At 50.2% G+C, this 13,562-nt stretch overlaps 1 protein-coding gene across 1 annotated transcript in view; it reads left to right on the top strand.

The window, feature by feature from the left end:
- The window catches only part of LOC144179924 (valine--tRNA ligase-like), a 71,842-nt gene that overhangs the window by 46,488 nt on the left and 11,792 nt on the right, over nucleotides 1-13,562 (top strand). Inside the window, exons 13-19 of the mRNA XM_077708346.1 lie at nucleotides 3,321-3,405; nucleotides 3,515-3,620; nucleotides 4,831-4,901; nucleotides 6,599-6,724; nucleotides 12,853-12,957; nucleotides 13,020-13,167; nucleotides 13,230-13,375. Of these exons, the coding sequence (XP_077564472.1) occupies nucleotides 3,321-3,405; nucleotides 3,515-3,620; nucleotides 4,831-4,901; nucleotides 6,599-6,724; nucleotides 12,853-12,957; nucleotides 13,020-13,167; nucleotides 13,230-13,375 (787 nt within the window). The remainder of the gene's footprint in view (nucleotides 1-3,320; nucleotides 3,406-3,514; nucleotides 3,621-4,830; nucleotides 4,902-6,598; nucleotides 6,725-12,852; nucleotides 12,958-13,019; nucleotides 13,168-13,229; nucleotides 13,376-13,562) is intronic.

Below are 13,562 nucleotides of genomic sequence, written 5' to 3'. Positions count from 1 at the left end.
GCCGGCCTGCGCCGCGCGCTACTGCCGCGGAGAGCGGGCGCGCATGGGGTGTTTACGGCCAGTTAGAGCGGTGAAATCCAGCGGCTCGGGGTACATCAGCTCACAATTGAAGCTGGAGTAGAACTACTATAGGTCCTTTTAATTTCGGCGGCCCGAATTTTTCGCGAATCGGGCTACGGAGCCTAGGCTATTTGCGGACGCTTACCTTCGCGAGTGAGACCGAATGATGAAACCGCAGCAACGAGATTAGCTGTTTCGCTACCACCGCTGGAACCATTATTTCGCGCATTGTTGAGACAGTGAGATCTTCCAGGACAGCCCGGCGGCGCCACACGCAGTGTTTGCGCTAATTGTGAAAACTACGTGGTTATCCCCGAATGTCATGTATTGAAGGTGGTCTGCAGCTGCATGTACCCGTCCTGGTTGACTCGAGAAAAAAGAAAAAAAGAAGCTGTAGTGAAATGCTTTACCAAAGAACCCGTTCCTAAATACCTCTGGCCGAGCCCTCCTACTTCCCCTAGGGAGGGGGGATGTTAAAGCAAGGCATATGGTCATTGAAATAAATAAGCCTTAAGAGCTGATCTTTTTGATTTCAAACAGCCGCAAGTAAAATGATTGGCCATAACACAGATGTTCTCCCTTGTTGCTTTCCCTGCGTGCGTCTCGCGATTCACTCCCAGTATGCGGGCGATCAAAAAAAGAAAAAAAGAAAGCCCTGTGTAATGAAGAATGCAAGCGCAGTTACTGTTTGGCAGCCTGATTCTAGTGAAAAAGTTTCCCGCACTCTTCAAGTTAGCGAATTTTCCAAATCGTGGAATTCACAAAAATTACAGGCGCGCAAAATAGAAGCTAGTACCACAGTTTCTGTCTGTTGATTGAAAGTGCCAAAAACATCATATGCGGGCGTACATTCCTATTACTTTTATTTGGCATTTACATTTAACAGATATTACCCGCCGCGGTGGCCCAGTGGCTAAGGCGTTGCGCTGCTGAGCACGAGGTCGCGGGTTCGATTCCCAGCCGCGGCGGCCGCTTTTCTGATGGAGGCGAAAAGCAAAAACGCCCGTGTGTACGATATTTTGGTGCACGATAAAGATCCCCAGGTGGTCAAAATTAAACCGGAGCCCTCCACTAGGGCGTGCCTCATCGCCTGCGTTGCGTCGGCGCGTTAAACCCTACAATCAACAACATTTAACAGATACTATTCCCAACTGAGGAGGCAGCGCTCGACGTGCGATGGGGCCTAATTAATGAACGATGCGAATTGGTCAGATTCCGTTCAAGCTTCAAAGCGTATACAGTAATCCCTCGTTATAACGAAGTCAGCAGGATGGCGGAAAATTTCGTTATAAGCGGTATTTCGATATAAGCAACCGCTCGAGAAGAGCTTAAGCAATTGAGCTTTAATTGCACCACAACTGCAAGGAACCAAAACACAATGTATTCAGAGAAGAACAACTTTATTCAGGTGTAAAAAGGGAAGTGAGTTTTGGCTGTTTCAAGATTTTGTCGGGCACGAGCAACCCCATCTCCGATTTGACCAGCAACGCATGAGGCCGTGGTCGTCGCCCATAAAAGTGGCAGTGGCTGTGGCTAATTTATAGAGAGGCGTGCGGGCGCCACGGTATGATACGCGAATTTCGTGCTGGAAACCGCCGCAAATGCCGTGGCTAGAGTCTAGGGTTGTGCTTGTTGCGCTCAAAAAACGATTACCCGCTCACTCTGGGTACACAGCGCAATCATGAAAACTGACGGTTTTCGCACTAGAGGCTTAGCATGATCACTGGGCAAATTTTCCTCGCGTTGTGCAGCCGTGAAGTTTGCAAAACAAGGGCTTCTCAGCGTTCCCTCGTCAACGACACTGCTAATTCTGCTGTTCGAGTGTCGGTGTTCGCACACCGTCGTGCCCACGCATTGACCAATGTCTAGTAACAAAATTTAAGCACCGTACCACGCAGTTGGACCGTTTGTCTAAAGTCGGTTGATGCAAATCGAGCATGAACTGACTCCAGAAAATCGCCCGGGGAAAGACCAGTTAGCGTTGACCGGCCATGTTGACCGCCTGACTTGCCGTTGGGTCGCCGCCAATGGGCGACGCCTCCGCGCGACACTTCGCTCTAAGCGGGTCAGGCTCTTCGAGCGCTTCGAGTAATGCGGCCTAAAAAGCATGCGTTTGGGTTGGGACCAGAAGAAATTTCGAATAAAGCGATATTTCGAATAAAGCGATCTCGTTATAACGAGGGAATACTGTATTTGACTCCCAAGCAAAGAGGAGTGAGGATGGTTCCAAAGCGCCTCAGAAAAAAATGACGAGGCGCCCACACACAACACAAATATTTTCACGCGCTATATATCCACGAGGTCACGGGTTCGATTCCAGGCCATGGCGGCCGCTTTTCTGATGGAGGCGACAAGCAAAAACGCCCGTATGTACGTGATTTCGGTGCATATTAAAGATCCCCAGGTGGTAAAAATTAATCCGGAGCCCTCCACTACGGCGCGCCTCATCGCCTGCGTTGCGTCGGCGCGTTAAACCCTACAATCAATCAATTATATATCCACGGCAGTGTACGGCGGGGGTATACACAAAAACGCTTCTTTGTTAGGTAACTTAGTCGAAATACCGCGTGATGTGCCCCAGCTAGCAAAAGGTTCCGTGCCGACAGTGTTTCCGATGCCCCCCAGAATGTGTCGAAACCTTTTCCCTGGAAGAGAATATCGAGGATAGAGCGCAGTCACACGATTCCATGGTTTGGCGGCTCGATCGTTCTTAATTCGCAAACAAACGTACTGGCATCAATTCATGCTTCGGTAACAAACTCTTCATATTTTTAGGAACCAATTTATTTGGCTAATCTGTTTTGTAAAGGACGAAAATGCGCCCTTAAAACCGGCTGAAAGTGCCCATACCTACGAATGCAGCACAGCGAAGCGCCGTCCGCTGCGCTGCTCCCCAGGCCGACACTGGCCGGCCGCGCTCTGACTGCGTGCAGCGCCGCTGCTGCATGCATCACGGAGGAGCCCCCTTCGCGGCCGGCGGACGGCAGACTAGCACATATTTCTAGGGACCATACCGCAAACGACGGCCGGCCCCTCGTTCGCAGTGGTTGGCGCACGCACTAGAGGGTGGACATTCTCCACTCCGGTGCCCGGTTCTCCACTCCGGTGCCCGGCCAGTGTCAACACCTAAATAGTCTCGCACCGTGCTCCTGGGCCATCCTCGGTGGGCGCTGCTGCCAATAGGAGGAATTGCGACGCGGAAAGGAGGAGTGGTCCCAAGGGAAGGTTATCAACTGGGCCACCCGTTGCATGTGGTGCAGGGACTGGTGCATTTCGAGGCAGCTGTGGTGGGGCCACCGGATCCCCGCCTACTACGTCACCATCCAGGGGAAGCCACCAGCAGGGGTGAGTGGGGGCAGGGGTTTTGCCTGGGGCCCCACCACTGCAGGGGAGCCTGTGTCTCGCCCTGTGCTCGTGGAGAGAGCTCTGCAGCCGAGACTCGCGTGCCGTGCAGTTGAGCGACAACGAGTGCTGGGTCAGCGGACGCACGGAGGATGAGGCCCGAGAGAAGGCGGCCTCCAAGTTTGCCGTTCCCAAGGAACAGGTCGAGCTGGCCCAAGGTGAGGTCATGGAACGCTCGCTCAGTGCACTGGGTTTGAAGCCGTTTGCAAAACTTCTTATCTTGCGGCTTTTAGCTTTATTAGTGGTCATGGAGTATGAGCTCGGAGAAATCTTTGTATAGCAGTAAGAATGGTGGGGTATGCAATAAAGGTTACGAACGAACATGTAAACATAGAAGCAGATAGTGCGGCACTTTGCTGGCTGAGACTACCCAACACAGCCGGGTCGGGCGTGTTGGGCATTTCTGACGTTACAATGGCCTACTGAAATAAGTGGCACGGCCACTAACGTGACTCTGTTGAGTCAAACCTGATGTTTCACGTAACTGTTACTATCAACGGTAACAAAAATATGGCCATCTAGGAATGCATACGATAAACAAGGCAACAAAACGAGTGTGTGTGAGATGGAGGCAGTCCCAGTCATCATACAGTAGAACCCTGTTGATACGTTCGCGGTTCATACGATTTCCCAGTTACTACACTCTCAATTGGGAACACCGAGAATTCCCCATTGTGCGCTTCTTACTGGATAGTACGTTTTCCCGGATTATGCGTTTCTCCCTCACGTTTTTTTTTTTTTTAATGCATCAACGTGGTTCTATTGTACTATGTTTCGTCTTAACCTGCCCTGGATACATCGTTACTTACATCACGAAACACACGATTTAGTGGGAGAATTGAAATATTTGCTGAAATTGTGTAAGTTCTCAGTGAAGAAATCATCGTTTTTGCCGGACAAGCACTGAGGGTCCTAAAAAACACCAAATCTTTTGAGTAAGATATTTTGCCTTCATGGCTTCTTTAAAAAGTGGATCTTCATTGCGCTTCAACTGATGAGAAACCCAGACACTGGTTGTTGGTGGTGGTTGGGGGTCGGCCCGGTCCTCTTGGTTGCCATTGTGTTGTCGTGTGTCAGAATGCGAGAAGAGAATGATCCAATGAGCAGTGCTTCACAAGCCCCTTCCTCTTGCCCTGCAGCATCACGCGGCCAGTGCGTTGTAAGTAAGCCACGAAAGGGCCCTGTGGTCCCAGTGCAGTGCAGCTGGTGCATACTAATTTGTGGCTGCGCATGCTTTTGGTCCGAGTGTGCACTATATGCAGCTGCATTTCCAAACTTGCAAGCACTTTGAAATGCTGTTCGGTTTGAAGTAGCGCCACACGGGCCCTGAGTGTTGGGATACTTGTGCGACGCTCTCCATTGTTGCAGATGAAGACGTCTTGGACACGTGGTTCTCCTCGGCCCTGTTTCCCTTCTCCATCTTCGGGTGGCCAGACAAGGTGAGCCTGCCGCGGGTGTGGTGGGCTCTACGGAGTGTCCAGGGGGCGCCAGAACCTGTACCGGTCAATTACACATCGGCAGCCAAATGCCTGGCTGGCGTTGGCGCAGCTGGCCACGGTGTTTTTCTCGAGGGTGGGGCGTCCAAATGAAAAGGGATCCAGCGTGAAAACTTGTGCGTAGCTTGAAAATTGGCAAACCTCAGGTAGCAAGCGTGGCAGAGCCTCACTGCTTCGTTTCAGTTTCAATTTCAGTGGAATTTCTTGCCAGGAAGGTTGGGGGGCAGGCGAAGTCAAAAGGTATGTGCAGGGAAGGCACGGGGTAGGTTAGCTACGTTCCCACCTGCAAATCGTGGACAGTGTGCAACATTTGCCACATCCCTCTCCCTCCCAACTCGTCGTGCGGTGCCCTCGCAAACCAGTTGGCCCATTAACCAGAAACCAAACGTTTGTTTACTCCCAGTACGGCGAATGGCACACACTCTCTGCCAGCCAAGCAACCTGCTGTGCGCTTTGTTTTTTGGGGGAAGTGTGTTCAGTGCAATGCTGGCAGTGAACAACGTGTAGCTCATCAGTGGGCAGAAACATGTTGCATTTTAGAAGGAAGCAATATTCATAGAATGGTGAAATGGTTGATTGATTGACAGCCTTTTTGTACTTCCATTGGGGGAGCATATTTAATGAGGCAAGTAAATTCAGTGGGGTTCAATGGCGCCAGATTGGGCGCTTCTATGAAGAGAAGCAAGCTTTGCGGGCTGAGTTGTGAGCGCTGCGACGGGAAAATAAACACATTTTGCTGCAATAACGCTGAGAAAGGCCTGCTCATTGTAGATATATCTGTCTCGTCTTCCCAAAACCTACAATGCTTCAGTCTAGTAGCACGTGATTTGCAGGGATTGCTATTGTTGCTTGTCGCGCTGGTGTAATACATGTCTCTTTGACTTTCGTTGGAAGCACGAAGAAAGTACGGAACTGGGAACCACACAGCTGCATGCAGTTGCATCGTTGCTGGTCGCTGTCAGTGTGAACAGTGCCGCATCATCGTGCGACGCGTGTCACAGGTTGTTGCGCGATGTGCGTGAGACGCCAGTGGGAACGTGCCTATGTGCACATGGTAACGTGCATTTATATCACTGATGCCCAGTGGCCGAAACTGAGTATTGGTGGGCTATGAGGGCCAAGTGCATCGGTGTCCCCTGCGTGAGCACCACTGTGGTGGGCTTAGGTGGGGGCGGGTTCTCTCTTTTTCACTTCACCTGGGCATCGTCCTAGGCAGACGGCCCATTTTTGGTGTGCTGGCACCCCATAAGTTAAACAGAAGAGCAAAATGGTGGTGATTCTTTTTGCAAACATTGAAGGCATCGTTGGATGCCCAACTGAAGCCGAGAGATTTACAAAAGGTGCTGTGTTTCAGCTAAGGCAGAAATTTGTTCAGCCTTTAGAGTCGCTACATTTGTTGTGTGGCATTGCGCATGCAACTGGTCCCGACCTGTCACAGGAGGGACTTGGTGCTTGGCTCTGAAGGACTGTACCTTTGTTGGAGCAGTTGTTGTAATGTTTTCCTGTACCTGTTTGTTGGCGGGAGCTTTGTGGCTGTCACTAGTGCAGCAGTTGTTTGCACGGTCTGCTGTGAAGCTAGTGGAGCATGGCAAGGCGTGCCGGGTGGCCCCCTGTGGCGCAAACCAAGCCCTGTTGTGCAGACGGCCGACCTGGAGGCCTTCTACCCGGGCACCCTGTTGGAGACGGGCCACGACATCCTCTTCTTCTGGGTGGCCAAGATGGTCATGCTGGGCACCAAGCTCATGGGGCAGCTGCCCTTCACACAGGTACGGGCCGCTGCCAATCCTCCGAAGCATGTGCCAGGAGTGGCGAATCCAAGCACGTAGCTTGCATGGGCAATTACTGAATCATGCCTCACTGTAGAAAACAAAGCAGCCCTGTTCATAGGGTGGTGTGACATTTTTCTGTGGCACAACAAAACACAGATGCAAACTCTCCTGCTGCCTTTAGCTTTATTTGTGCATGCGCGAGAATCTCTTCCACAAAGGACACTCCTTGTCTAGCACAAACACGTGGAAAGAGTTGCGACCAATGTTGACACAAGTGCATGATGCCAAACTAGCCATGCATAGCGCCAACACCTTTTTTCTGAGAAAGCGGCTCTATGAGCGTCATGTATAAAAAAAAGAAACATTACAGGTAAAAAAAAAATGCTTTGTACATAATGCGACTGGACTATACCAGTGCACAGCTAGGTTTTCCCTAGGGCAGCTTGGGAGGTTATCGGCTGCAAGAAGAGGCGCAGGAGGACGGTGTTGGCACAATGCTGACGGCCTTTGAGATTTCAAACCTCATTCGAACTGGAAGGAGCTTTCAGAGGCCGTGGAAATCGCCCACATGCACCTGCCATGTCTTGGTGTCACAGTATTGATGTGCGATGCAAAACTAAGGCAAGTGCAAAAGTATGAACAACCTGCTCTTTAGACACCAAGTATTCTCGTAAATAATTATTGTTGTGACGCCCGAGAGTGGGAGCCTTTGCGCTTCCAAGGCCTTTGAGCAGCTCAAAGTGGTGCTCCTCGTTTGTGGGCTCCTTGTGAAGAAATGTCGTAGCAGGAAGAGGGGCTCCCTCTGGCCTCCTTCAGCCGCACGTCGCTGGTGCAAGGAGCATATTTTTCACGTGTGCTTTAGTGAGCCACTTGTCGTTTTCAACCAGGCATATCCAAGTTTATTGAAACAACTGCCCATTTTTTGTTTTCAGACATTGGAAATAGTACTTTGGAGATCTATTTGAAATTTTTTAATAGTGCTGTTTGATTCGAAGCGAAATTATATACAGTTAAACCTCGATATAACGAAGTCGTACTTGCGGGCGAAAATTTCGTTAAATCGAGAATTTCGTAAAATCGAGGTTTCGATTTTACAGTTAATTTAACCAGTTATTGAGGTTTAAAAACCTTGCCCATCGCTCGGAAACAACTGCTATGTAGTTACCTCTCCACTTAAACTGAAATTTGTACTAAAACTGGCCGCGAAAATTGTGTGAATTAAGAGCTTCAACACTTATGCAATGGAATTCGGATAGCCGACAGTAGTTCGTGTCATCGTAAAGCCGGTGCTTTTTCCGCGACGCCACATTAAATATGATACAGTCGAATCCCGCTACAACGAAATTGACGGGACGTGCGAAAAATTTCGTTGAAGCGAAAATTCGTTGAGGCGAAATCTGCCGCAACACACCACGGAAAGGCCAGAAAAATAGCCCCATATGCTTCCGCATCATTGGCAGCATAATACAATGTTTAGAAAAAGGAGTGACGCGCAATAACGTCATGTTTATTCGGATAACAAAGATACCAATGGTTATCTGTTCTTTCACTGCACGCGAAGAACGCGTTGCGGAGTGGGGTGAAGAAATGCAGGCGCAAAACGTATTGCTGTACAACAAGGCGTGTCCACCGAGCTGATTACTTGCAGATAGCTGCTAGGCGTTGGAAGCCCCCCTCTCACTTGTAGCAGGAGCAGTGCCGTTATCTTATCATCTGACACGGCGCGGCAGCTACTGACCTTGGCAGGTTAGGCGCGCGCGCTTGCATTTAACACAACTGCGCGCTCATGACTAAGATAGGATGACTTGGCTTCAAGACCAAACACGCAAACATGATTTTTGCTCTTGGCTATGAAGAATGGTAGACGGAAAACGGCAAGGACAGCTGCTCACAACGCATACATGACGGCGCCGCGCCAACAGCGGAGCACATTTGTGCGATTTCGACTGGATACGGATTGGCTGTAGCTCCGGCTTGGTGAACCGGGCCTGCGCCTCATGTAAAGACGGCCAGCCACATCGTTATCACCATCAAACAATGGCGTCCGCCTATGAGTTTTTTTTTTTTTTTTTTTTTGTGGCGGTGTGGCCGCACCGCGCATGTTTTCGATGAAACTAAGCGTCCTGAATGTATAAAAAGTTACATAAAGCTGGCGCTATGCTTATTTTATTGTAAAATAATTGTTCAAACCCAGCCCAAATCATTGAAAATTTCGTTGAAGCGAAAGCAAGCCTGACAAATGGTTCGTTGTGGCGAGGACTTTGTTGCATGGACTTCTATGGCTGGCTGACGGGGAATTGGAAATATTTCGTTGAAGCGGAAATTTCGTTGAAGCGGCGTTCGTTGTAGCGGGGTTCGACTGTAGCAGACTAGGTTTCCACTTTTTATTTTTTTCATTTCGGTCACTACTAAACGCCGCTGTTAGTGAATTGAACCCGCGTCCATGCCCCGTGAACTTCACCCCGGCGAGGTGCTGGTTCGAAGTTATGTCTCTTTTCGTCCGTTCAGTGGTAGGCTTAGGCGCAGCGTTGAGGGGTGCGGCGGGCCAACAGTGGAAGGGTGCTATAAAGCTTTCGAAATACTTTTTTCATGCATAAGGGCTCTGCAGTATGGGCGCGTGATGCAACCACGACACTCAAGACAAAGCCATGATTGAGAGTTGAGCGGAGTACACACGGACCGCTTCACTTTGAGGAGCAGCGCTTACGTGCTCCCGCTAAAGCGGAAAGCTTACATTAAATATCTGGCCAAATTCGATTAAGGGGGGACACTGGTCTTAAAACAATTTCTTTTAATTTTCAAGCAACCTTTGTGAAACTTGTCAGTCTTGCTGCTTTTCTCCCACTGATTTCAGATATGCGATTATTTTCTCAGTAGGTCAATTAGTTCCCAAGATAATTAGCACTAATTAGCCATTTTTAGTCATGCAATAGACAAAACAGTGTTGGTCATAAAACTGTAATCTTTATATTTTCCAATACTATGAACCCTGGTGAGTGCAATAATCGAAGCAGTTTTTTTATGCATCGCTTGGAACTAATTTTAAAGCTCGTTAAACTTTGGTGTTTGAAATGGGCACTCAAAATGGCTCCTTGCCACTGGTGCTACCAAAGTTTAATGAGCTTTAAAATTAGTTCCAAGCGATGCATAAAAAAACTGCTTCGATTATTGCACTCACCAGGGTTCATAGTATTGGAAAATATAAAGATTACAGTTTTATGACCAACACTGTTTTGTCTATTGCTTGACTAAAAATGGCTAATTAGTGCTAATTATCTTGGGAACTAATTGACCTACTGAGACCCGCCGCGGTGGCTCAGTGGCTAAGGCGTTGCGCTGCTGAGCACAAGGTCGCGGGTTCGATTCCCGGCCGCGGCGGCCGCTTTTCTGATGGAGGCGAAAAGCAAAAACGCCCGTGTGTACGAGATTTCGGCGCACGATAAAGATCCCCAGGTGGTCAAAATTAATCCGGAGCCCTCCACTACGGCGCGCCTCATCGCCTGCGTTGCGTCGGCGCGTTAAACCCCACAATCAATCAATCAATAATTGACCTACTGAGAAAATAATGGCATATCTGAAATCAGTGGGAGAAAAGCAGCAAGACTGACACGTTTTACAAAGTTCACTAGAAAATTAAAAGAGGCTGTTTTAAGACCAGTGTCCCCCCTTAAGCAATTACTTTTATGCCCGCTGAGCCCTAAGGAAACCGATTTCTCCGCATCGCAGCTGTCTAATGAACACGTTTTGACCACGTTCGGAGAGCAATTTATTGCCACCAGCACGCGATGTTCAAGCCGTAGTGAAGAAGTCCGTAAGCAGTGCTTGGTGTTTCTTGACCAGGGTGGGCTTTACGTGACGTTCGTATGCTGACAGCGCTAACAAGGCTTGCTCTTCAACATTCGCATGCGCCTGCGTGCCTCCGCAGAATGTCGATGGCATCCATCATTGCAATGGCCTTCGGTTTCACCGACACTTCCTCAGGCTCTTGTTCGGAACACTTTTCTTTCCCTTGGAGTGCTCATGCTGCTTATAAGACTCATCTAATGATGGACGAACAAAATGTTAATGTCGTTATCAGCGAGCACAACCTAGAGCAGCAGCACCGTGGGCAAGGATGCGTAGAAAAAGACATTTGAAGTAGGCTTCGGCCTTCGGCAGCCTAAGCATAGAGGGCGCTGGCGTAGGCAACGATGGAGACGTCAAAATGGTGGCCGCACTATTAAACCATCCATGACCGCTAGTGGTTTTTGAGCAGCTTCTTTCATCGCTTTTAATTGTTGTCAACCGCATTATTCACCGCTTTTCTTTCATTTTAGTCTTTTAGGAGTTAATGTGAGTACTGAATGTTTTCAATGTAGGCTCTGAGAGGCAAAATAAAACGTGCCTCGACCGGAATTTCGTTCTTCCTTTCTCGCCATGACTTCGTTAAATCGAAAGCGGCGCACGAAATTACTTCGTAAAATCGAGATAAAAATAACATAGATTTAGCAAAATTTTGATAGAAAACTTGAAAAAATTCATTATATCGTGAATTTCGTTAAATTGAGGTTCGTTATATCGAGGTTCAACTGTAGTATCATCTCATTATTCACACAGCTTCACTTAGTAAGAGAATTTACTGCGTGTGGTCAAGTTGAACTAGATTCCCTGGACCACCCTCGCACATTGGATGCACCCCAGGCAAGGAGTGGGAGGGGGGGGGGGCACGCTGCACTTCTGCCTGCACATGTTTCTCGGGTGGTGTGCGTCTGTGAGCCGACAGGGTAGCAGCCCCCAACTGGATTGGTTTGGCGCAGCAGCGCACCGGGCTTGCGCAGAGGTTGTAGGTGTGGTGCCGGTTGTTACTGTGGCCGTTCGCTTGTCGGGGGGAGCAGACACTGTCTGGGGCCCTGCGTGTGAGTGGTAGCGGGGCTGAGCTGGGTGATTTTGTTATTTCACTCTTCCCGTCATACCCCGCGCATAAAACGTCGACAGCCATCTGCCCTGTTGTGGGAGAAATGCATGCTTGTGTTCTGTATTGTGTTCTGTATAGCGCAAGTTTTCTCAGTGGTGGGGCGGTGTGTAAAGCCACCGCAAATTGTAGCTTCAGAGCAAGATAACCGTGTGCAGGAATGGGATGCATGCTCAGAACAGCGGACAGCCATGATCGAACTCCCGTTCTCCCGCTCTCTCTCTCTCTCTCTCTCTCTCTCTCTCTCTCTCTCTCTCTCTCTCTCTCTCTCTCTCTCTCTCTCTCTCTCTCTCTCTCTCTCTCTCTCTCTCTCTCTCTCTCTCTCTCTCTCTCTCTCTCTCTCTCTCTCTCTCTCTCTCTCTCCCCCGGTTCGTTGTTTTTGTTTCAACCTCTGCATTGCCCCACCATTGTTTCTTTCCGGCGTTTCCCACTCTTAGCACCTCATCTATGCTTATCAGTGTCTTCCAAAGCTGAATTGTCGCTTCGTTCCTATATTTTCCACCTTTTCTTCCATCGTCGCCACTAGGTTACAGTCTTGGCAGTTTCACAATCTCGCCTTGCCCCTCTCAATTTGCTCGGCCACGTCAAACTTCCCAGCTTACTCCGCGCGTGAGCTGTGTGGCTGGCGGGCTAACGCAGACGCCGCGGGAGGTTGGGGGGGATCAAAATAGGCATTCTTTTTTAAGAGATTTGGGGTTTCAGTGAGGAGTTTACAAATTATGCAAGAACGTGCTAAATATAGTAATTTAAATAAGCCCTTAGACTGCGTGTCGTGTGACACTGTCTACTAGGGTGGCATATACCCGTACCCTGTCCATACGATACCCCGATCATAGGACGCTTTCGCGCAGTCCCTTGAAAGTCGCAGCATCAAGGTTCCACTGTATAGTGCAGCAATTTGAGATCTCAGTGAGCACCATGGAAGAAATATCAGGGCTGACACTTTGAGAAAACAGCAGCATACAAACTTTGGTGGTTGGGCAGGACATGCAGAGCAGCCAGGGAAGGCTTACCCAGAGATGGCAAATGAAACAGGGAGCAATAGAGGGGAATAGAAATTACGACGGGAGAGGCGTTTGTCCTGCAGTGACCACCAACAGGCTGATGACACATAAGTGGTCCTCCCTGGAAGAACTTATTGCAGAAGCGCTCAGTGTGGTGGTGTCCCCTGCAGGTGCTGCTGCACTCGATAGTGCGGGACGCCCACGGACGCAAGATGAGCAAGTCGCTGGGCAACGTCATTGACCCGGTGGACGTGATCCACGGCATCTCTCTCGAGGTGGGCTCCTCGCCCCGTGCCTTGCAGCGGCAGGAGGGCGAGCGGGGGCCCGTGTGTTGCAGGAGCTGAGCGCCAAGCTGCGCGACTCCAACCTGGACCCGGCTGAGGTGGCCAAGGCCGAGCAGGGCCAGCGGGCAGACTACCCACGAGGCATCCCCGAGTGCGGCACGGACGCCATGCGCTTTGCCCTGTGCGCCTACATGTCCCAGGGTGGGTGCCTCCCTTGAGCCGGGCTCGTGAGTGGGGCTCGTGAGCACTGCACTCTCCCTCAGGCCGGGACATCAACCTGGACATCAACCGCGTGGAGGGCTACCGGCACTTCTGCAACAAGATCTGGAACGCCACTCGGTTCGCGCTCATGTCGCTCGGCGACAGCCCGGTTGCCCCATGGGAGGTGAGTTGCGTTGCCGCTAGGCGGGCCCTTTGCCCACGCTTGGCTGATCCACGCAGGGGACCCGGGTGCCCGAGGGGCCCATGGACCGCTGGATCCTGTCTCGGCTGTCGGCGGCCGCAGAGCTGTGCAATGCGGGCTTTGTTAGCTACGACTTCCCCCAGGTGACCACGGCCATCTACAACTTCTGGCTGTATGAGCTGTGCGACGTGTA

The sequence above is a fragment of the Haemaphysalis longicornis genome, unplaced genomic scaffold (assembly GCF_048455015.1).
Source record: "Haemaphysalis longicornis isolate Haplotype H1 unplaced genomic scaffold, Haemaphysalis longicornis Haplotype H1 scaffold_1, whole genome shotgun sequence".
Lineage (NCBI taxonomy): Eukaryota > Metazoa > Arthropoda > Arachnida > Ixodida > Ixodidae > Haemaphysalis > Haemaphysalis longicornis.
This window is presented reverse-complemented; position numbering and strand designations above follow the sequence as displayed.